This window comes from Fukomys damarensis, unplaced genomic scaffold, assembly GCF_012274545.1.
Source record: "Fukomys damarensis isolate Sample0158 unplaced genomic scaffold, DMR_v1.0_HiC HiC_scaffold_17, whole genome shotgun sequence".
NCBI classification, from domain to species: domain Eukaryota; kingdom Metazoa; phylum Chordata; class Mammalia; order Rodentia; family Bathyergidae; genus Fukomys; species Fukomys damarensis.
Window position 1 is genome coordinate 73,847,938 of NW_022900929.1, and position 24,430 is coordinate 73,872,367.

The 24,430-nt window shown below is 42.4% G+C and overlaps 2 protein-coding genes across 5 annotated transcripts in view; one reads left to right on the forward strand and one right to left on the reverse strand.

Annotated features, from left to right (window-relative positions):
* Gmfb (glia maturation factor beta) overlaps positions 1-112 on the reverse strand; it is a 15,291-nt gene extending 15,179 nt beyond the window's left edge. Inside the window, exon 1 of one of the 2 annotated variants that reach the window (XM_010632537.2) lies at positions 21-112. In XM_010632537.2, the coding sequence (XP_010630839.1) occupies positions 21-23 (3 nt within the window). In that variant the 5' untranslated portion in view covers positions 24-112. The remainder of the gene's footprint in view (positions 1-20) is intronic. The other variant, XM_019208729.2, reaches the window with a different exon arrangement.
* An 80-nt stretch (positions 113-192) lies between these two features.
* Cgrrf1 (cell growth regulator with ring finger domain 1) lies at positions 193-23,184 on the forward strand. 3 transcript variants are annotated; one of them, XM_019208727.1, is made up of 7 exons: positions 3,443-3,522; positions 8,707-9,602; positions 12,415-12,554; positions 19,010-19,187; positions 19,332-19,479; positions 21,981-22,088; positions 22,296-23,184. In XM_019208727.1, exons 3-7 carry the CDS (start codon positions 12,491-12,493, stop codon positions 22,614-22,616), a joined length of 819 nt encoding a protein of 272 aa, XP_019064272.1. In that variant the 5' UTR covers positions 3,443-3,522; positions 8,707-9,602; positions 12,415-12,490; the 3' UTR covers positions 22,617-23,184. The 3 variants fall into 3 exon arrangements, with proteins under 3 accessions (XP_033621092.1, XP_010630840.1, XP_019064272.1); XM_033765201.1 differs by lacking the exons at positions 3,443-3,522; positions 8,707-9,602 and adding an exon at positions 193-266; XM_010632538.3 differs by lacking the exon at positions 8,707-9,602 and having other exon boundaries at positions 3,036-3,522.
* Positions 23,185-24,430: the final 1,246 nt, after the last annotated feature.

Here is a 24,430-nt window from a genome sequence, read left to right on the forward strand (position 1 = left end):
CCCTCCCCAGAGTAGCTCACCATTTTCCTTCCGACAGTCTGCAGCCCTTCGCCTCTTCCTCGGCCCCTTTAAGAATGGTGCGGCGGCCACCTCCCTTCCGGCCCGGAGCCCGGCTGAGTCGCTCCAGCCTATCAGCGCGGCCGCAGCCGGCACGTGACGGAGGACGGCGGGAGGCGCGGCTCAAAACTAGGCAGAACGCGTGAGTCCGCCTCTCCCCTTCCCTGCTGGGGTGGAGGTAGTTCTTTCTGAGATCCGGCTCGTAGTCTGTGAGTCACCCAAACTGGTGGAGTATTGGAAAACCTGAGGAGATTGGAGTTCTTTCTTTCCCGGTCTTGCCCTTTCTCCCCCCTCTCCCCTCTCCATGAACGGGAGTGGTGTCTGTTTGCCTTCTTTTCCTCCTTCGGGCGAGCAGAAATATGGACACGATGGCTGGAAGGTGGAGCAATCATTTTCGATCATGAGCTGTCCTTGGGAATGGGAGCCAGATACAGTGGAGGAAAATAGGTGTCTGGGTCCCTTGCACAAGGTGGCCTTCTGTTGTCTCTGCTTTCCCTACCTCAGGACTTTCAATTAAGAGAAATACATTGACCTTGATTAAGATACTATTATTGTTGGGGTTTTTGGTCACTCACAGATAAAAACCACTTCTAACTAATAATCTACTTTGCTGCAAGTTGTCCTCCCCTTCCTGATCAGAGTTGGCAGTGTTTCTTGCCTGGCTTTTGACAGAATCTAGTAATTGATAGCCCCATATTTACTGGTATTCACTTTAGCCTCTTTCCAATCAAGTTTTCTGTGTACTAAAGCGATGGACTACACATGTAAAAGGATTGTTGTCCTTGACCCCTTCAAGCAGGTCAGTGGTTTTTTGTTGCTTTTAGGATAAATTTTAAATAGTTAAGAAGGCGAGACACCTGTGTGGTCTGGCCAATAGCTCCTACTTTGTTTCTCCTAACTCTCCAAACTTCAGCCACACTGGCCTTTCAGTTTTTCAAGCGTGTTGTGATTTCTATCACCTCAAGGACTTTGTTGTGTAGCTTGTGCCCTAAATGCTTCTCCTTTTCTGTTCCTTTGATAAACCTCTTCCATCCAATCTCATCTCAGTCATCTGTTCATCCCGATGTACCTTATGTTCCTCTATTACCTCATTGTAAATTCTCATATCTCTTTGTATCTCTCTTAAATAGAACTTACAATGTTCTTCAGAGTTCTGTGGTTAATAATTATCTTTTCTACTAAATGGTAAACTCCATTAGAAAAGGTAATATGCTATTTTTGTTTTTCTGTTGTTTAGCATGTCTACCACATATAAAACACTAAATAATTTTAAATGAGAGTTAAGAGGGAGTCAAGACATATAAAAGTAGGTATTCCAACCATGACATTGCATTATCTTCAAAGAAATACAACATTACAACCCAAGATTTTCAGCAGTAAAGTAAAATAGGTGCTATAAAAAAGTCAGCCTTGCTAACACTGTACAGAGTACGTTGGGGGAAAAAAATCTGTAGGAAGGAAAGGCAGGTTTCCCTGGCTGTAGTAGAAATTCATGTGGGAAATGATAAGGGCTTGAGGTAAGTCTGTGTTCGTTCCTGTTGTAGAGAATTTTTCATTATAAACCAGGTTAAGTCTCAGTTTTTGCCCGCGCCCCCCGCCGGACCAAGGGATCCAACTCAGGACCTTGTACTTGTGAGACAAGTGCAGCACCACTGAGCTAAATCTCCAGCCCAGGTCTCAGTTTTCTGTATTGCTGGTTTGGGATTCAGCTCTCATGGCCTGATTAGTATATCTGCTTTTCATCTTCCAGTATATCATTGCTGTGTCTTTATTTCCAGTTATTCTTGACTTTTATTTACATTTTACGCTATATCTTCACTATAGTTTTAGTGGAGTTAGGGAGGGAGCAAAATTAGATGTTTAATGCCACTTTACTTTCTACATTTTTGTTTTGTGATGAACATTCTTTATTGGCTCACTGCAATAAAACTGCCTTTCAAATTGATGAAGATTTTTAAGTGACAGTGTCAAATGATGGTTACAACTGTGGTTGCAAGGGTGGGGAGTACAAGTTGGTACTACATTTCTGGATATTTCTCCAAAATCTTACAAATGTACCTATTTTTAAAACAAAATTCACACCTCTAATAATTTATTCTGAAGGATTTAGTTTTAAGGATGCTCATTGCAGCTTTGTTCTTAATAATGAAACAATTTTCAACAATGGAGAGCTGATTAAACTACACTTTCATAAATCAACTATATAGTAATTAGAAGGTAATTAAAATTATATTGTAGAAGCAAGCGTCTCAACACTACTCCGGAGAATTCATGATAATTTCCCCAGGGATACATGAGGCTATAGGACAAACCGAACTGATCTTGTTCAAGCATGAATGTTGCCGGTGCTTTCTAGGTACCCATCCCAATGTTCATTCTCCCCTTCTGCCTCAGTAACAAAATCCTGACTTGTAACGTGGGTATTGCTGCTCAGAATAATCACACTGCATTTACCTCTTGTATGCTGTAACCTGGTTTTGTTTTAGGATTAAATGCACACCAAAAAGATGCAAGTGTTGGGAGGGAATTCAGGAAGACAAGTTGCTACTTCTGCACTAAAAAGTCTTCTCCCTTAACGCTTTTAAAAATTATCACAGTGAAAATGAGTATTACAAAGTCGAAAGGTCTGGCCAGTTCCAAGTCAAGGGGAGTTGGAAGAGGTGAAAAGGGGGTGAGGGTATCTTTAAGAGTTTTAATTACACATACTAATTTTCCTTTATGATTAGACCCAATTTGAAAAGGCTGACAAGGTTCGTATAAATTACCTGTGGTAGAGGCTCCTTTTTAGGTTCTTACTGTGCCTACTTACGCGTAGTTCAGACAGAAGTCTGATCAGGTGTGAGGGTATTTCCCTTGGTAGAGCCTATGATGCCTGCTCTCCTCTTCCTACATTAGCCCAGGATTTCATATTCAGGGTGTCCAGACTTCTAAACGGTGCACACGGATTAAACCTCTCTGAGGCATCAGAAAACGTGCATTTACCTGAATTTTGGACAAGTTTGGTCCCAGTTCCTATTTAGTCTTTGTGGACCAGCGATGACCATTGGACCAGACGGGTAGAGAAGGAGCTGCCGGAAACCAATCCTGGGAGTGGGGGGCGTTACGAGGTGCGTCCCCGCCTCTCCGTAGAGCCAATAATTCGGAACGGGCTCGCAGGAGGCGTGGCACGCCCGGCTAGCGATGTTGTGATTGGCTCGCTGGCTTCCATTGCGCCAGCCGACCGGACATCTAGCTCCCTGGCGAGTAAGACCTTCGAAGTTTGTCTCTTCCGCATCACCGTAGAGGCTTTGACTCCCGGCCCGGCTGGGTTGAGCTGGGTCGGGCTAGGCGGCGGGAGCCCGGTTCAACCTCCGAGACCCTGATGGCTGCGGTGTTTCTGGTGACGCTGTATGAATACTCGCCGCTGTTTTACATCGCGGTGGTATTCACCTGCTTCATCGTGACCACCGGCCTGGTACTGGGATGGTAAGTGTCCCTGGACTGGGAGCCAGGACGGAGGGACCGACGCTCGGGGACAGAGGGCAGCCCGGGGCCATCGAGGGGGTGCGGGAACCCCACTGTCCCCGGGCACCGCGCTGGCAACCTGCGGCCCTGGCCCCAGCTTTGTTTCTAAGCGACACGGCAGCCAGGAAGCGCCTGGACTCCTTGGGATAGTGCTGGTCCAGGAGGCTTTGTCCCCGCTCGGGGCCTGCTGCGTGCCGGGGGAGGCCGTCACCCGTCGTCAACAAGGCTAATTGTGTTTCCGACCTGGCCTGGAAACTAACTTGGCCTCAGATCTTTCAGCGGAACTTACAGCTGATTTCTTTTATCTTTTGAGAAGTGTGCTTTCTATACGAATTGTTTACCTTTGGAATTCATATTCAGCCAATGGGACTATACAAATCAAATTGTGGAGCTGGATGAGATCTTAGAATTAAGTTACACTGTGTGGTATAGGCATTTTACCTATTGGAGGCGAGGAGAATACACTGTTGGATAACCACCGAGCAGGTCTTTAGGCCAGGGAGTCTAGTTTCTCTCTTGAAGAGATGGCACTGTATCATGTTTACGAAAGTCTTATAAATGCACACTGGTTGAAACCATATCACTACCCACAAGAGTTTTCTAACCTTCATAGCCTCTTGAAAAGGTGGGGTGTAAAATGTGCTGAACAGCTTGCCCAGGTGGATAATAAGCCATGGCCTGAACAGGTATGAGATGACTGAGGAGAGACATGAGCTGTGTTTTGGAGAATGAGCATCCTGAAGAATAGTTGGATGTGGATAGTGAAAAAAGAAGGCATTTTAGAGAACACGGCATGAGCAGGGACATGTTAGTAACTAAACCGACTGTAAACAAGTTCACAAATCTCTTTTGGTCACATATTTGTCATTACTTTAAAACAGCAACTAACTAAAGTTTTAACATTTCCACACTGCTCCCCACCCCATCGGTTGGTGAGCATAAAATTCCTTTGTGGGGGGAGAGAAAGACCAGTCTTACACACTTAGTTAGTCTTGACCCATCAGGTTTTAGTGTTGTTACTCATTAGGGAAAGTTTGTAACTGGAATTAGGAAGGTGTCAAATGAGAAAAGCAGTCTTAACACAAGATTTTAAAATGCCTGTAATGTTGGTGTTGTTCTCCTAAAGCAACATACTTTCTCTCCATAAAAAAATTCATTACCTAGCTGATTATATGCTTACGTTTTTATTTTAAATAGGCCAGGTAATTAGGTGTCTTAGACATTAGCATTTCACATTAGGAAAATTAATGAAATCCATATGGATAATGATTCTGGCATCAGTGTTGAGGGGAGTCAGGAGCCGAACTTTTGTCCCAGCTGTAATGGAGTCACACAAACCTAGGTTCAGATCCTGGTTCTGCCAGGTTTAAGGCTTGGTTTAAGTATTTAATCATTTCTTAATCACTTTTATAAGCATGGAAGCCCAGGTAATTTTCAAACTTCTGGAAACTGGGCTGAGCACTGCTGAGGCCACAGGCCCACAAAAGTACAGTCACTTCCGTTCTGATTTGGGCTGAACCAGTCATCTTGAGCCTCATTCAAGCACTTTTTCCCACCTGATTTACTTTGCCTCTGTAGATCAACTTTGTACTGTGTTACTTTGAAATTTAGCCATGGCTGCAGATGTATTAGCTAGAAACTGAACACGTGGATACCATTTCGGTTTCACAAAACATCTTTCTCATAGTATTCCTGCCAGAAGAGTAAAATAGATAACCTACTACAATCTCCATTGGTCTTCTGTTTTCTTTGTCATGGTTCTTAGTACTGCGAGTTTTTCCTCTTGGGTCTTTCCACTGCGCTGGTAGGAGTGGAGAAAGAACAGGAGCATCTGCTTGTGATCCCAGTGCAATAGCAAAGAGTCATGGAACCAGAAGGATGGTACATGGTGGTTTCTGTGAGCTTTAACAGCTCCTGTCAAGCATCGTGCAGAAAGAAGCCCCAAATACCACATACACCCTTTCTCAGTTTCAAATCATCAAGACCCTGACCCAGCAACTATTCCCCACCTCCTCTTGACTGGAGGACAGGCTGTTGTGCTGTTTGTCAGCGTCACAGCACCCTTGCATAGTGTTTGCGGGTGTGAGGTGAAACTCTAAGCCACCTCTCTCCTTTCCTTGCTGGCTGCCTATCAGGCTTCCCCAACCACAAGGGAGACAGACTGAAGGGCCAGCAGAAGACGCTGGGACTTCCTGCGTTCTGCTTGTCTGACTTCCCACAGCAGCAGTGCTACTCTAGCAGTGGTCTCAGTTGTTCCAGCTTATTATTTTCTACTTCTCTGGAACCAGTCTCATTGCATCCGCACCCCCTTTTTAAGGTACCAGTGTCATCTTTAAATCTGAGTGCTAGCTCCATGGGGTCTGTACTCCAAATTTCTAAACTGTAGTGATTCTCTTTTCTCTGTTCCTTTATCCTAGAATAATAGCTGCTTCCTGCTGTTACTACGACTTTGATACTCACTGTCCCCCTTTACCTTTTTAGTTCTTCAGCATTTGATTCATTTTCCCCCCCCAATGAACCCAGGGCCTTACTGCATGCCAGGCGAGTGCCCCACCCCTGAGCCATGCCCCTAGCCCTGGTTAACATTTTTTAAACATTAAATTCTCTATGTTAGAATGACTGGTGTGGTTTTGGTCTTTTGACTGGGCCCTGACTGATAGCGAGTGTTACTCAGAATGGGATGATGGGGAGAAACCCCCCGCAAACATAGCATTTAGGGGTTGGTTCATTCTTCCCTTCCTTGCTGATGAGTAATAAGGCTCACCACGTTGTGTAATGGCATCATAATTAATTAAATCACCACCTTCGGTTGACTGTGATAGAATTGACTTCTGAAGCATGTGCCTCGGGGCACCAAGTGGTTAAAGCGCTTGGTTACCGCAGTCATGGTGACTTGAAGGACTGATTGCTTCTGCGCCTGCTGCCAAATTTTCAGAAAGAAAAGGACCAGCTCAAGTCTTGGAAAGTTTCTGTGGCTCTAAAGCACTTTATCTTATGTAGCCACAGAATCAAGCTTTCCAAACATTGAACCCAGTGTTAAATGTGCTGGTAACAAAATTGCGCAGCCTTTACAGTATCTCGTTTGGGACACTGACTGAAGGAAGTTGAACCGGCAGCTTGGAATGGGGATGTCTAGATAGACATGGACAACGCTGAGAATGGTGAAACCCCAGGGCTAACTCTGAGCTCCCTAGTCGCCAGAGGCAGTTTGCCTCCTATGTGTGAGAAAGCTAACTTTCCCTTGCCGAAAGTTCCCATGACGTGAGGACCTCGTTAGGGCCCTGCAAAGGGATATCCATACCTTACTTAGGTCCTGCCTTTCAACCTTGACCAGGATCTCTGATGCTCCACAGAACGGAAAGCAAGAATCTGACCTCTAAAAGAATTGCAAAGCTTTGCAAACTTTTATCAGCAGAAACCTAGGAAATTATGGATTATTAGCATATTACATCAAAGAGGGTAGGATATAACCCGGTATCAAACCAAATTTATCAATTTGCATATAGTCTCAAGAAATTCTGGACCCGAACTGTTAACTTCTGTTTGTTTGCTTAGTTGACTGAAGCTCAGCTGATTCGGTGGTATTTAATAAGGGGTGGAGATGTTTTATGCTTTTTGTTTTTTTGTTTTGTTTTGGCTCTGGGGATCAAACCATGTAGGGCTTTTAAAATTTCCCCGTGAGTATATTGTTTTATCAGTGTCCCACAAATTTTGGTACATGCGTTCTCATTTTATTCAGTTCATAATTTTAAAAATTTCCTTTATGATTTTTTCCTTATCTCTAGGTTAATTAAAAGTTTGTTATTAAGTCCAAATATTTGAATTTTTAAGGATATCTTGGTTATTGATCTATAATTTGATGCCATTGTGGTCAGAGACATACTTTTTATAATGTGACTTGTAAGTTTATTGAGACATGTTTTATAGGCCAAAATATGGTCTCTCTTTGGTTAATGTCCTAGTGACTTAAAAAGTCACTATAATAGTGTGCTACCATTGAATGAAATGTTGTATAGCTGTCAGTTGGCTCAAACTGGTTGATGGCATTATTCAAGTCTGCAGTTCTTACTGATTTTCTATCCATGCTACCAGTTACCGAGCTGTTAGAATATCTGGTTTTTTCTTTTTCTTTTTTTTCTTTTGCAACTAAGTTTTAGTTCATATGTTGAAGTTCTATTAAATGGGCACATAAAGAGTTAGGGTTTTTATGCCTGCATGACATATTCACCCCTGTATCATTATTTACCCCCTGTTACCTGCTTTGAGCACTATTAATATAGCCACGCCAGCATTTCTTTTTTTCCTGTGCTGGGAATCACATCCAGAATTTGCGCATGCTAGGCAAGAGCTCTACCACTAGCTACATCCCTTGCCCCTCCTGCTTTCTCTCATTACTGTTAGCAGGTATATCTTTGTCCACCCTTTGCTTGTAATCTATTTTGTCCTTATATATAAAGTGAGTTTTTTTATACACAGTTTATATTTAGGTCTTATAATTCTGATTATCTTTATCTTTTAATTAGCGTTTAAATTATTTACATTTGATAGGATGACTGCCAGGGCTGGATGGAAGGCCACCATCTAGCTATCTGCTTTCTATTTGCCCTACCTGTGGCTTGTTTCTTTTCCTCTCTTATTCATCCTTTATTTGCATTAGTTAAGTAACGTATGTTGATTTATCAGAAGTAACTAGTGGTTGCTTTGGGGTTTGTAGTATACCTCTAACTTTTAAGTAATATTTTAAAGATATTTAAATAATAAGAAGAATGTTATATTTTCCCACAGTTACCATTTCTGTGCTATTCATTTCTTTCTATCAGTACAAATTGCCATTTGGTAACCAATCACCTTCTTCCCAAAGAATTCTTTTAATATTTCTTGTTACGCATATCTGTTGGCAATTAATTCTTTTTAGCTTTGTTATGCATTAAAGTATTTATTTTGCTTTTGAAAAATATGGGTTTAGAACTCTAGATTAATGATTTTTTTTCCTTTCAAGGTATTCAGGCTTTTAGTAATTCTAATAAGAAAACTGTCATTCTGTATTCTTCTCCTAGTAGTATATCTCTTTCCTTGGCTTCTTTTAAAATACTCTTTTTTTTTTGCTCCTCTCTCCTCTTATCAATATTTTATTGTTAAAAACAGATGAGCCCACTTTGTTGCACATCACTGGACTTCAGCAGTTGCACAGAACACTGGGACCCGTGTCTCGTGCATCTTGTATTCTACGCGAGAACCTGGCCAGGTTATAAAATTTAACACCAACCATTCCATCTGTGTGAAAAAGTTCAACATGAAACCAAAAAGCGTACCTGGCTGCATGCATCTCACCATGCTCTAACATGTCAAGGTCATTGCAAAAGAAAAGGTGCGTTATGAAAGTTTGCCCTGATTGAATGCACCACAGTAAGAATGAATGCACATCAGTGCGAAAGGATTTTAAGAATTTACGCGATTAAACAAAAGGTAAGACAGGAACCTCATCTGGCCTCTTCTTCACCCCAGCGGTGATCAGCACAAGGATGATGATTTCAGCCTAACTTCCCAAGAAAGGCCAAGAGTGGGGCCAGGCAGCTCCCTGCCCTGAAGCTGGTGCTGCCACAGGCAGAGCTGATGGAGTCAGTAGCATGATCATTACATTCGTACTCACCGGGGCCTTCTGTGATCTGGAGATTGAGAGTACTCAACGCAGTGTAAGTCTCCTTGTTGATAATGAAGATGCAGCCAGAGGTATCGGCAGTCTGCACGGGTGTCCCATTCTCCTTGTGCCAGACGCCCTCCGGGTAGGGGCGGCCCGCTGACTCCCTGTACATCTTGGGATCCTGCCCTTCATTCTCATTCTCAAACCATTTACGGCCAGTGACACCAGGAACCGCTTTCCTTTCAACGGTGGCATTTGTGCTAGGAGCGCTGACACAATTATCGTGGTTCGCCTGAGCACCCGGCCCTCAGCCTGTTGATCCCGTGCTCCATCTGCTGGCATCCTCACCAGTTGGCAGCCAGTTCCACCCATTCTTTGCCCAGTGATGTGAGAGCTGGAGGTGAGGTTGCACCGCAAGGTGACCGGGGACAGGGGTGTTTCGAATCAATGACGCCCTCACAAGTGACAATCCTCATTATAAGTGGCACCCGGCCCTGGGAGGAAGGAGGCAAGAGACCAGCAACAGCCAAAGGACCAGGGCGCTGGGGCGCGATGAGCTGGACATCCTCCCTAGCAGAAGACGGGTCAGCAGCCCAGCTCTGCTCGGTCCTCCCAGGTTCTGCCGCTGCTGCGCTCCAGCCCTGTGAGACCTTCACTCCTGGCCATGTTCCATGACTGCTGGTTTTAAGCAGTGTGATTATTATGTGCCTTGGTGTGATTTTTTTTTTTTTGTCATTTTTTTTATGCTAGGATTTTATTGAGATTTTGGGATCTGTGGGTTCATACTTTTCAGCAGATTTGGCAGTTATATGTTCAATGCTCTATCTGTGCCCTGACTCTGAAGACTTAAGTCACCTGTGTGTTGTGATGCTTCAAGTTGTTGCTTGATCAACTTGTGTTTTGTCTATTTTTTGCTCAGTGTTTTTTTCTGTTTCATTTTGAGTACTTTTTAAATTGTGCTGTTTTCAAGTTTATTCATTTTTTATTCTGCGGTGTGTAGTCTGCTATTAATCCCTCAGTGTATTTTTCATCTCTAACATTGTATATGTCATCTTTAAAAACAAATTTGGGCCTTTTGTCTTCTGTGTCTCTATACAATATGCTCAATCTTTATTCACCTTCTTGAAGATATGAACTATAACAACTCTGTTGATGTCCTTGTCTACTAATTCTAGTATCTTTATCATTTCTGATCAGTTTCTACAGATTAGTTCGTTTTCACTATGGTAATATTTTTCTGCTCCTTTGCACGACTTAATTTTTTTATTAGCTGCAAAACATTGTGAATTTTACCTTATAGGGTACTGAGCATTTTTGTATTCTTGTAAATATTCTTGAGCTTTGTTCTGAGTCACAGTGAAGTTACTCAGAGGCCAGAACATCCCTACCTAACTGTTAAATTAAATGTATCATCCTCAGTGAATTTCTATTCCACTTCTGAACTTTCTCAGCCTTCTCTTAGCATTAGATATATTGATATGTTTTGAAATTTTAGTTTGCAACTTATATCTTAGTGGAGAGTTTTGTTTTGTTTTTATTTTGTTTCTCCCTTTCATTTTATCCTCACTATTTAGCTATTTTATCATGATTTGTACTCAGATTCTTCAACACCCCTCCCCAGTCCAGGACCAAGCCTGTCCCAGGTTGACAGTGACCTCAGCCGGCTGCTGTTGTTGAGAACCTCATGGACAGCGCCCCTGCGTCCCTGGTACCTGAATTCCTAGTTGCCTCTCCCACTACTAGACTCAGACCCCATCCAAACATGCATCGGTCTTCATATGTTTCTATTTTCAGGTCTATAAAAATACTTATCTTTAAACCCAGCTTTGTCTCTTTCCCCCCCAAACATTCGCAACACCAGAAAGAACTGTACAGGCAATGTGCATTTACCCATCACTTAGATGCTCGACGTCCTCCCATCATTTTTTGTCGCTCTCCGTCCATTCGTTAACCCTTCTACCCAGCCATCAGCCCGTCTTGTTTCAGGATGCCCTTCAAATCAGTTGTACTTTTTACCCACAAGTTCTGGAGCACGAATATTATTAGCTGAAGTTCAATGTTGATTTTTGTTTACGGTTCTTTTTTCTTTTCGAGAAATATTTATATACAGATTTTAAGCGTCCCATTTGCCAAGGCTTATAAAGCACATAATGTGCACATTCAGACTTCCATCAAGAGACAGATTCCATTACCAAGGGAAGTTTCCTTACGCTCTTTCCCAGCACTCCAAACAACTACCTTTGTTCTCCTTTTTATTTCTCCCCTAGGTTACTATTGCAGACTTTAACGAGATTCATGCTGCGTGTACTCTTTGTGTAAGGTTTCTTTTGCACAGCAGAATGTTTTGAAGTGTACCCAGGTGATCACACCAAAATATTGGGTTTTTTTTTCCCCCTCAATGCTTAGCCTACTATTCCTTTGTTTCAATATAACAACTTGTTTCCTTATTTCAGCAGCATCAGTTTGGTTTCCTTTTTATCTCTCATCTGTCAATTCTCTGTACTTGGAGAGAACGGAGCTCATCAAAGTATGAGCCTAACTGAAGTCTCCTAGTTTAATGAGTGTGCTCATGTTAAGTTGCTTTATTTAAACTGAGTGAACTTAGCTGGTTTTTTCATTTTACTGGAAATTGAGTTTAGTCCCTTTCATTTTGCTTTCAAATCTGTTCAGTTAGAGTTCTTTCTACGTGAAATTTAAAAGTGGAAAATATATAAATGAAGCACTGTGCTGTTTCAATAATTGCTCTGCTCTGCCAGTCATATAAGATAGTCTGTATATCCAATATGTATATCTTTTTAACATTTTTGTAAAATACTTAAAATTCTATAATATCTTTGCTTTTATATGAAGTATAATTTATCTGTAATCACTTTGCTCTTTTATTGGTTTTTTGTTGTGTTTTTGTTTTTGTTTTGTATTGGGGATCAAACTTGGGACCTTGTGCTTGCAAGGCAGGCAGCAGAACCACTGAGCTAAATCCCTGGCCCTCTCTTTGGTTTTAAGAGTGTGACAGTTTAGCCACATGAACAATATATTGAAATTCTGAGACCTTAAATTTCTCTAAATTCTAAATCAATTCTCCAAAGCAGTGTAAATGGAGTGCCTTAACGTGATAGGTTAGAAGGAAGAGCTAATGAAGTGTTACGTACTTTACATCTGACATAAAGTTCAAATACTTACTAAAATTATGTTTTATTTTTTCCTTTCTTCAGGTTTGGTTGGGATGTTCCGGTAATTCTGAGGAATTCCGAAGAGACCCCATTCAGCACAAGAGTTTTCAAAAAGGAGATGCGACAAGTGAAGAATCCTTTCGGCCTAGAAATCACAAATCCATCCACAGCTTCAATTACAAGTTGGTGGCTATTTTACAAAGATTTCCTCTTGCTGTGTGCTCCCCTTTACCCGTTTTCTCTTTCTCTTTTGCTTTCTCTTTAATCTTTTACCAGACATTTATTGAGCGCTTTCTTGTTCTAGGGTCTAAACTGAATACTGCAGACACATAGATTAAGAATTTAATCTTAAATTCTTTGTTCTAAGGAATGTATCACCTAGTGAACACGGAGAGACACGTACACAAGAGAAGAATGGAGCGTCAAGTCGCGGGCCGGGATGTAGCTCAGTGGTGCTTCACCTGCCTCACAAGCGCAAGGTCCTGAGTTTGATCCCCAGTACCACCCCCCCACCAAAAAAAAAACCCAAGAAAAGTCTCTTGGGACCTTGTGCCATTTCTGTTATCTTCATTTAAGTGGGAAATGGCAGTTGTCTGGGTATAACTAATGTTACTCTCTTCTGGGTTGCTCTCTTCTGAAGAATAGTGATCTTTTAATCTGAAACGATGGTATTCTGGTAGAAATTGTTTTCATGTGTTATTTTTGTAGATGATACTAATGGATGGCAGTTGTTTCTGCACTTTCCTTGGAAAAATAAATTTTTGACAGGACCATTTAAGAACCATTGTAGGGAATTATAAAGAAAGACATGGTTACCTTTGCTGAGATGAAGAGATCCATTCAGGAAAGGCTTCCTAGGAAAGAATATGCTGTCTCGGTTTTAAAAAGTGTTTTCCTTCTTTTGTGTGGACCATTGATTAAGAGATAAGTAGGTGTTTACCTCAGGTTTGAGAAACTTCTAGGTAGAGGGAGAAGCGTGAACAAAGTTTTGAGATAGTTTGCAAACAATAATACTTTAGAGAAACGGGAAGTCACTTGATGGAGAGAAACAGGGCAGACAGGTAAGGGAGGTCAGCCGGGGGGAGACTTGGCAGAGGGTTTGAAAGAAGGGTAGTGAGCAGTTTTGGACTTGCAGATTGCAGAGCGCCCTTGGGAGAGTTCAGTAGCGTTGAGACCAGGGAGTTGTAGGCGCACTTCCGTGGCCTCCAAAGGGCTCTGAGCTGAGACCCACACCTTTTACTCTTGCTCACTTTTCATGTATCTTAGAAACAAATAGATTATTCTAGCTACTGTCCCGTTTTCTCCTTTCCTTCTCCCCAGCTTCTTCAGTAGAAGCTGTTTGCATCTGCCTTCCTCTCTTCTCTTCCCTCTTACTCCCTGGAGCAGTGCAGTCTGACTCTGTGTCCCAGCTTGTGACCACCAGGGGTCATCACATTCGCGGAGGCTTCGGGCCTGTGTGGATGCGCCCTTGGAGTGTTGAGCAGAGTGGATGAGTCCTCCCCTTCTTGACATCGCGCCCCTGACTTCTGTGGACTGTTTTTGATTGTTTCGCTTTGTTTGGTTTGGAGAACCAGGGATTGAACCCAGGGCTTTGCAGTGAGCTACTTCCCTAGCCCTTTTAAAATTTTGATTTGTACACAGGGGTCATTAAGTTCCTTAGTCACTCAGGCTGATGAGCTTCCTGCGTCAGTCTCCCAGAGTGCAGGGATTACAGGCATGTGCCACCACGCCCAGCTCTGAAGCATTCTCACCTAGTACAATGAGTCCCCACCTTGGATGACAAGTTGGATTCGTTCTTTAGTCCATCAGAGTGAATCTTACACACCGTTGACACAAATATACAATGTGAAGCTTTGAACAGCTCACGTGTTCCATGGTCTTGTCCTTGTTCTTTGGAATTGTGCCAGTGGTTGAATGTTTCATGTTGAAAGAACAAGCCACGTCTACCATCTCTTTTGCCCCGGTCCAGTCTCTCAGTTATTTTCACTTTTGTTTCCATGATTTTTGCTTTGCTCTTCCCAGCAGTCACCTCCACGTCGCCACAGCTTTCCTGGCTTCCAGATATCCCAGGCTCAAACTGAGCACTGTCGCACTGTACAGCAGGCACATGGCAGCCTGGCCGTGACAGACACGTGAACTAACCCCTCGATCGGTTCTCATCTGTGAACATCACAATGTGGATGTTTGGAAGTCAGGGACTTACTGTAATCCTCATGACTTTTGACTTCTAGAGCCTAATAACCTGTCAGAAATCAGTTTACTTAGTCACTCTTGATCACTAACCTTGAATAAATCATGATTTAAGAGGAAAAAAAGTATAAAATGTCACATTCTTCCTGCTTAACTGTAAATAATGTACCCTGTGAATTGAAAGAACCAAGACCTTTTTCACCCGATAGTGAGTAGATAAGAGTTCATTCTGGTGTTTTGCACCCCAGAAAAGTAAATGTTAAGACAGGACACAGAGAGCACCGATCTGTTGAGAAGATGGCAGACTGTGCACTTGATGAATACAGAATAGTGGGGCTCAGCAACCCCCACATCGGTGACTTTGGACTCGAATCTGCTGCAGCGTCACATGTGGCTCTTGAGCAGGACTGCAAATAAAAGTACCTCCGACCAGGAGGCGTCCTTCCTGTAGTGCAGTTGCACTGCCTGCAGATGCTGAGAAAGTGGTGAGAGCTGCTGTGCTGTAAGCAAAGCTGGGACACCTGCGAGCCGGAAGTACGCCGAGATCGCCAGCCTGCCCTTCCAGGAGAGCAGAAACGTTCAGACATCTGCCAGCCCTGCTCGTGTGTGAAGCACGTGGAAGAGCCAGTGCACAGACCCCTCGGCTGTGCCCACACGCCAGCTGTAGCGTTACTTACGTACATGCAGGAACAGTTTTCAGTGTGTGGCCTTTGGCATAATTACTGAAAAATTGCACCTTTTAAGTTGCCAATGCTTGTTCATTCTCTGGCTTCTATAGGAAAAACAAGGATTGTAGTGGGAGTTGTACTTAGCAGAATAAAATTCATTTGTTCAATCTGTAGAAAGGAGGGTGTCACAAAAGATGTCTCCACAGGTTGCTGAGATAATCTTGTGACGGTATTTGTGACATTTTAAAAGGTTGTGTTTGATGTGTGGATAGTTTAGTAATCCAGGATTTTTTTTTTAAACCACTATACCCAAAATGTCTGACATGAGGGAGAACATCTAGAAACCTGATTTGACTAGAAAACAAAGGAGAAAATTAGGTTTAATCTTACTTAGTTCTGCTTACTAGAAGTAGGTTATTGGGATAGTTTTTATGGGTATGCAATGATACTGTGTTTGGATTTGTGTTTCTGGCTTCGCACGATGAAAGCTTTAATAAAATTTTAAAGGTATTTGGTAGTATTTGTTGAGCTGAATTAGTTTGGTTCAGGAATTCTGTCATTTTACAAACAGCTTCTTTGATTTGTTTAGCTTATTCACCGTGGTAGAGCTAATGTAAAGCAAGAGAGTTGGGCAGACTAACACACATAGCATTCTGGGAGGCATTTGTGCAATTCTTTTCCTGCAACCTAAAATCTCATCTCCCAGCAACGGGGCTGTATTACCATCATGCATGGTCTCCTCTACACTGCGCCTCTTACTCTTTGAGGAGGGGGACTTTTCCTCAAGAAGGTTTGTGGCTCTCCTGTCCCCCTATTTGTTTCTTTTTTGCCCCAGTGACTTAATGCATTAGATTTACACTTTGTTGTTTTTGTTTCCAGCTTTTTACAAAGTTGTCTCATACTTTGCTTTATCGCCTGTTGCAGCTCTGCTGAATAAGAGCAAGCTGAGAGAAGTTGCACCATTTTCTTCGCTTAAAGCTTTGACTCTGAATCTTCTGCTTTGCAGTTATGTCCTAGTTCTGTCAGCACGATTGGTCTAAGATGGTTTTGTGAGTGCAGTGGGATTTAGAAGACTAAGGAAACGTGAAAGTGGGAACTCCGTAAAAGTGGGGAGAATAGTTTTGCGTAGGAGTATGTGAAATATTGTCAGATGGTATAAATTACTAATTCTTTTATGCTTTTATGTAATGTGGTCAAATTTATGAAAGGATGTGGAGAAGCGAATTTCAGTTCTTTTTATTAACTTCTAATATTCGTTAAAGGGGTGCATGAAACTACTGATGCTCCATCGTCAGAGATCTCAAGCACTTCCTTCCAGTCAAGTACACAAAGTCTGCAGCAGTGTTTTGTGCAGCTCTGAGTCTGGGCTGTTTTCTGGGAGCTCCGGTTTTTCGCAAAGCAAGTAAACCTGATAGTTGGGTATGTCCTGTAAGTTGGGTGTTTTTTAAAGGCTTTTATCCTGCCTCCCACCACCGCACCCTGCCAGTGCCGGGGATCAAACCCCAGAGTGCTGGGCAGATGTCCTAGCACTGAGCCACATCTTCAGCCCCCATATTTTTTTCATGTGTGAGCAGATACATGGATATCCTCTTATGAGATAAGCTGTATTGTGCACATATATGCATATGCATTGTACTTTTCTCTACCTTGCTTTTTCACTTAATAATATAATCTGAAGGTCATTTTGTACTAGTACATATGCATACTATGATATGCCTCAAAAGTTTTTTTTGATGGTAGTGGGGCTTGAACCCAGGGTCATCCACATATGCTACAGCAAATGCTGGACTCTACTTGTGATCCTCCTGACTCAGCCTTCTGAGTGGCTGGTATTTTTATAGCCTTGTGCCACCCTGACCAGCTTTTAAAAAAATGTGTTTATCTATTGTTGTGCGCTAAGGATCAAAGCCAGCACCCCAGCTGTGCTGCATCCCCAGCATGCCTCAGTTCTTGCTTAATAGCTGCACAGCACTGCCCTGTACAGTATTTTATTCATATAATCCCTGCTGGTGGACTTCAGGGTCGATTCCAGCATCTTGCTGTGATGGCTCACCCTGCAGTGCTTATGCTTTCCATGTTTTCGCCAGTAGGACAGTAACATTAAAGTAGTTACTTTCTGCTCTTTTTTTCCTTCCACCATGCCTCAGTTCTTGCTTAATAGCTGCACAGCACTGCCCTGTACAGTATTTTATTCATATAATCCCTGCTGGTGGACTTCAGGGTCGATTCCAGCATCTTGCTGTGATGGCTCACCCTGCAGTGCTTATGCTTTCCATGTTTTCGCCAGTAGGACAGTAACATTAAAGTAGTTACTTTCTGCTCTTTTTTTCCTTCCACTTTTTTTTGGTACCGGGGATTGAACTCTGGTCTTTGCGCTTGCAAGGCAGGCCACCGAACCGCTGAGCTAAATCCCCGGCCCTCCTTCCACTTTTTCACGTATTTTTTCTAGTCTTCTTTTTCCTATCTACATCCAGCTTTTCTCTCCTACTTCATGTTGTGGGGTCTATAGTGACACGGAGAAGAATGTGTGATTTCATGTATTTGTGTATAAATTTGTACAGATGGACTGTTTTTCCAGTTATTGAATAGCTAATGGAATTTTCCATTTTCGAATAATACCTGATGATTGGAATCATATAAAACTTTGAAATCACATTTTGCTCCAACTGCCTATGTAGATCTCCCACCAATTAAAATTTCTGCCTGACTGATTAGAAATGACCACGGTACTGCTGCTGAGCATACCCAGAACCTCAGACCGTGTCTGTCGCCCGCTGAATACTGAGAAGTGAAAAACTCAAGGTTTGGTATCTTGTGCAGCATTTGCTTACACGCGTGTGTCTCCTCCACACACGACTTTTCATCACATTTTTCAAAAACGAGTAAGGTGTCCCTCAGTATTTCTGTTAGCAGCGAGTGGAAAAGATTCCAGTAAAATGATACTGCATAGCTCGTAGAATTGCTGCTAGGTTTAGAAAAACAAAGAAACCAAGCTCCTCAGCCCAGAACAGTGACCAGAACTGTGCCCTTGTGGTCTAGCCAAGTACACCACTGCCGTCCTGGATGTCGTTGTCCTTGAACTTGACAATGCTACAGTTGCCACTGTTAAGGAGAGAATAATCACATTGGTAGCACCTAGTAGGTCCTGTATAAATGCACAACGATAAATAGCTATATAATTTGCATGTCTGTTTGCAATTAATATATCCACTTGTCAAATGAACAAAAATAGTAATCTTTTCTTCCATTGGAAACAAACAAACAAGGATACTGATACGAAACCCTCTACGTTTTGGAATCCGCACTCTTTCCGTTGCATATTACCTGGGACATTAACTGTGCAACAGACTGTTGAATGTTATAAATGTGTTTATTAATATTAGTAAAGCTCAGTTTCTTCAGGATGTCTTCCCCTCGGTGACCCTCTTCTGGGGCCCATGGGTTACGTGTGTCCACTTTGGGAGGTGACTGTGCCTGCTGTCCTGCTTCCTGTCACTAGGGTTATCTACTCTGCCAGAGTAGGACACAGCTTAGCGTCAGTGAAAGAGAAAAATCAGACTGATAACCTAACTCTAAGCTGAAAATAGAAGGAGGAAGAGAGACGGGACTCAACAACTATAGCGAGATTGAAAGTGAGCGGCAGCCCCCATATTTCCGGGTGTGGCCGGCTGCTGTCAGCGGCCCCCGGAAGCACGGATGCTGGTGTTCTGCACCCTGCAGATTGTACCACAGGTTGCCTGAGCTGATTTCCATTCTCTTCCTCCTTTGTTTTCCTGCAGCTGGCATAACGCTGACAACAGACTGCCTTGAAGACAGCCGCCTCACGTGCTACTGGGGCTGCAGCGTCCAGAAATTACACGAGGCCCTGCAGAAGCACGCCTACGGCTTCCGCATCAGCACTCCGCAGGCGCTGGACAATGCCCTGTACAGTGAGCACCTCCACCAGGAGCAGTTCTTGTATCCTTTGACCCAGTGTTCATTCCCGCTGGCACGGGACAGCGGACTTCCAGGATACAGCAAAACGTCCCTTGGGTATCGCTTATTTTTGCTATATTTTTATTCTTTGGCTACAGTGGCATTTTGCCTTTACATTTTCGAAAGTATTAAAAAGGACAGCAAAGAAGAAATATATTGCCAGTTACCAAGAGACACTAAAATTGAAGACTTTGGGATGGTGCCCAGATCTCGTTATCCGTTGGTGGCGCTGTTGACCTTAGCCGATGAGTGTGACCGAGAGATTTATGATATTGTAAGTAATTTTAAAATTCTGAAAGCATTGCCTTTAAGTGATTTGGATGGCGTGGTGGTTCTTAACTATTTTTTTGAAATAGAAAAATTATTTTAATTTCTGAAGATATGCATTGGGCCTGGCCACATTTTTCTTGACAAGTGATAAGATAGGATGTGTGCCTATTTTATTTTTTAGGTGCAGTAGCACCCTCAGGCTATAACCTGTTTTTCCTTATGGGTCACCAGAATATGACTTTATTTAGAAAATAAAAGATGCGTTATTATTGAGTTAATTTTATCTCTGTACCCTGTTTGCTCTATAGAAAAAGTCTGTTGGAAATGCTTGTTTCTCTCGTGTTAGTGTTGACTGTTTGAGCACGGTAGTGGCCTGCGGTGCTCAGTGTGCACACAGTACCCTTTTCTCACATGGTTGTCCTCTCTTTGTCTTCATGAGCACCCTGCTGCTCCCTCTCTGCCTGGTCCCTATGTTTGCAGTGATTACAGTAACCTCATTTTCTTATTATGTGCTAATTAGTGCTTTAGTCTGGTACTTTAACCCTACTAGGAAGATAAAAGCATCTTGGAGGTTGAAGAGGACTGCAGCCTTGGCCAGCGTCTAAGTATGATAGGAATTTGTGAGGGTGAACACCCCTCGTCTAAAACTCCGAAATCCAAAATGTTTCAAAACTGAAATGTTTCGAGCACTGACTTAATGTCACAAGTAGAGGTTTCCACCCCTGACTGCATATGGAGCCTGTGTACCAGAATAGCAGATCAAATGCTCTGTGAGCTCTGGGTACAAAGCATGTTTGAGACATGAAGGAATTTCACAGTTAGACGTGGGTCCCTGATATATTTTGAGATGTGTTACTAGGTTATTCTTTGAGCTCTCTCTCTCTGATTTTTGATAGAGGCCCTCACAGCTGTAACTTCCCTCAACTGTGTCCCAGAGATTCTGATGTCTTATGTTTGATTATTTTGTAATTCTCAATACTTATTTCCTCTTCTTCTTCCACGTGTAGGATACTTTTAAGTGTGTCCTGCAGTGCTGGCTTAGTGGTCATGAATTTCTTTTGCTCTCATCTGGGAAGATGTTCGTTTCTCCTCCAGTTGTGAAGTCTAGCCTTGGTGGCTATAGTGATCTAGGTTGGCGGTCATTTTCTTTCAGGGCCTGAAATATATCATTTTGTGGCCTCCTGGCCTTGGAGTTTCTGCAGATAAGTCTGCACTATTCTGCTGGGTTTACCTGTGTAAGTGATGTGGAATTTCTGTCTTGCAGCTTTCAGTATTCTCTCTTTGTTCTGTATTCTTGCCATTTTTAACCTAGGGAGGTTCTTTTCTTCTCTCTTCTGTTTGGGGGTTCTGAATGCCTCCTGTACCTGGATGTCCCATCTTTTCCAAGATGTGAGAAGACTTGTTATTATTTCATTGAACAGATTTTCTGTGCCATCACTTTGAACCTCTGCACCCTCTTATTCACTAAACATTCATAAATTTGGTCTTTTAACTATGTCTCAGACTTCTTGGGTGTTTTGCTCATGATTTCTTTTCTTTATTAGCGTCTGAGTATAATAATTCATCGACCTTACCTTCAAGTCCTTTTCTTACATATTTTTGTGACTGTAAGCACTCAAGTGTACAAATGACTTTTGCACAGGCGTAACAGATATAAGCACACAAGCTGTATTCATGGAGAAATAGGTCACCACGCAGACCACCTAGCAGCACGTCACTGTCCGTGGTGATTGTGGCCCCACCTTTCTGACAGTGTCCTCTGAGTGCCGTGCCCACCCCCACAGCCCTGCGGTGGGACTGATCAAAGCCCTAATGGGTCCCCACTGCACACTGTTTTCCGAAGAGCTGAGATCTCAAGAAAGTTTATTGTTCGCAAATGCAGATGTGCCAAAGGACTTTTCTTCATTGCCTGAAGAACTTTCACCATCTCTATACATAATGCTTATATTCACAAAGTCAGTGTTGTGCAAATTTACTTCCTGGGATGCAGGTTTGCAAAAAATATGTAAACAGAACTCTCTAGAAGGCTTTATATGGTTTATCCCTCCAGTTTTGGAAAGGATGTGAAGATGAAATACAAAGCGTAGCTAACTGTAAGAATCATGCTGACAGTTTAAAATAATGGGGGGGCAGTTGGGAAAAAAATTTAAATAAAAAATGTGACATACAAGAAACTATCACCGGGATAATTTATGGGCCATCAGATGAAGGTGGTCCGTAAAAGCCAGCTGCCTTTCAGACTCTGACTGTATTTGAAGTCATTCAATACAGTGAATTTCTGCTTTTTTTTTTTCCCTCTTAGGACAAGGTTATCTTCGTAGAATGTATTCACATTCCTTTTCTTTGTGGTGCTTAGATTTTTTTTCATTTTTAATTTTCTATGATTTCGTGTAAACTATAAGTATTCCCAATTATATTGGTCTCTTATTTTTCTTGAAGAAGCTTTTTTATGTGTTTGTAATATAAGAAGATCAAGTACTGACTAGTGTCCAATTTTTATTTTAGATTTCCATGGTTTCAGTAATTCATATTCCTGATAAGACTTATAAACTTCCCTGCAGAATATTGTATCAATATTTACTCCTGGCTCAAGGTCAATTTCATGATCTTAAGGTAAGTTGTGCCTTATCTCTGTCTCTTTTGCTTACAGAGTTTCAAAGAACGGCTGTTTATAAAGCAACAATTACACTTTTCAGTTATGATAGAAATGAACTGTTCTTTGCTGTTGGATTTGCTAGCTCATAAATTTTAAGTAGCTCTCACGACCCCCGACTTAAAGGGTAATTGTTGCTTGTAATTATCTTTACACTTTTTTTCCAGCAACTTTTCATGTCTGCAAATAATAATTCCACACCCTCCAGCGGTCCCTCGCCAGAAGAGGAGAATGTGGACCGCAGCTTGCTGGAGAAGGCTGGGCTGTGTGAAGGCGAGGCAGAGCCGCCGGAGGAGAGCAGCAAGGACTGCGTCGTGTGCCAGAACGGGAGTGTGAACTGGGTGCTGCTGCCCTGCCGGCACGCGTGCCTGTGCGATGGCTGTGTCCGCTATTTCCAGCAGTGCCCGATGTGCAGGCAGTTCGTGCAGGAATCCTTTGCACTCTGCAGTCAAAAAGAGCAAGACAAAGACAAACTGAAAACTCTCTGAAGATGCCGTGGCAACTGAAAAACCCTCTACGTGCCACACGGACAGTTGTGTCCTCAGAATTCCTCCTGGCTCAGAGTCAACAGTCTTGGCCACCCCAGGAAGTTCTGTTCTAACCGTATTTATGCAATACCTGGGTGATGGAAGCGAACGATTCCTTTTGGCTCAGTGTGGTGAATGCTGGAGTACTGCAGTAACACTCAGCACTTGGAAGAATATAAACATTCGGCTTTTTGTCAGCTGCATGATTTCGTATCATTCTGAAAAGCAGTGCGGCTGAAATTTGGGGAGCCAAAAGTCTCAAGATTGCCGAATATTTTGTTTTTGACATAATCTGGAGTGAAATTAGGAAGAAACTTATTTCTCTTTAAAGTAATTCGTATGTTCCTCAGTTTACAAAAGTGTTGGAAAGGGCTTTCTTTAAATCCTTTCCTGAAATACGTTTTTATAAATATCAGTCTCTTTGGTTTCTAATTTCCCTTAACATCGTAATTGCATAAGCACAAGTCTTAATTTTTATTTGTTTTGTGTTTTTTTGTTTGTTTGTTTGTTTTTTGGTACCAGGGATTGAACTCGGGTCCTTACACTTGCGAGGCAAGCACTGGAACCACTGAGCTAAATCCCTGGCCCCTTTAATTTTTAAATAGATTGTTAAGTCAAATGCAAGATGATACAATTCTGTCCCAGTGTATTATATAGTAAAATGATACTGATCTATAGGCAGCGGATATATAAAACCCAGATAATCCAATTTCTTGGATAATTAAATTAATCAGCTTGCTTGTCAAATATGATTAGATTAGCAGAATTATCAGGGAAAGTCTGTGAGACTCTTAATCCCTTCCCTTAGATTTCCTCCTCTATTCGCAAAAGGAGGGGTTTTGGAAAAATCGCCAAAAGCAACAAATAGCCATTTTTTCTAGCATATTTTTTATTCCAGATAAACCTGGTTTCCCTCTGAATTATAAATCGCTTTGTTTATCCCTTATTATACCCTTGTAGGCATTGAGGAACTTGATGGGCAAAGTACCACTTTCCAAGATGACTAAGAACGTGGTGGCACTCATGCTGCAGCTGGCTGTTTGTTACTGAAAGCTCTAAGAAGTTTGTCATCACTGCCTTAGAATAAAAGGAGAAAACTGAGCTTCCTTCTGTGAAAATAACGCTCAGCTCACCAAGAATGTACACCAGGGCAAATTGTGACATTCAGGGAGATTTTTCAAGCCTTTGTCCTGATTGTGTTAAGAGTAGTGGCTTAGCTTGTTTCAGTGTTTTGGATGTCATTTCATTCCAGGCAGATATAATAGTTTCAGGAAGACAGCTGAGAGCTGGGGATGTAGCTCAGTGGTAGAGCTCTTGCCTGGTGCATAGGAGGCTTTGGTTCAATTCTCAGTATTGCAAAAAACAAAAACAAAAAACAATCTGTTCTTCATTTGTATAAACCAAATCAAACTTTGACGTACACTCAATAACTGTCATAAATAACTTGTAGGATCTGGCCACAAGGATCAGACAAGACTCCTGACCTCAAAATATCTGTGCCTAAAGGGAGTATTGATGGTTAGTTAGAAACACAACCCTGCCACCCTGGAAGTCACCTCCGCCAGTGCTCGCGGTCACCAGCAGTGTAAGAGTCCTGAGCAGTCACCCTGATCCCTCCCTCCATCCTGTTGGCGCCTCGCCCTCCTGGAAGTGTATAGTTGCTTTCTCTCGGAAAGTAGATCTTCACACCCTGTAGTCTTCCACTTTCCATATTGTTTTTATAACCTCTGTAGTAAAATATATAAAACATAAATTTTACCCTTTGAACCATTCGA

Coding starts and splice junctions, on each gene's coding strand:
- Cgrrf1 (XM_010632538.3), top strand. CDS start 3,419: ATGGCTGCGGTGTTTCTGGTGACGCTGTATGAATACTCGCCGCTGTTT. Junction 12,555..19,009: donor ATCCACAGCTTCAATTACAA/GTTGGTGGCTAT, acceptor GTTTTCCTGCAG/CTGGCATAACGCTGACAACA. Junction 19,188..19,331: donor CTCCACCAGGAGCAGTTCTT/GTATCCTTTGAC, acceptor CATTTTCGAAAG/TATTAAAAAGGACAGCAAAG.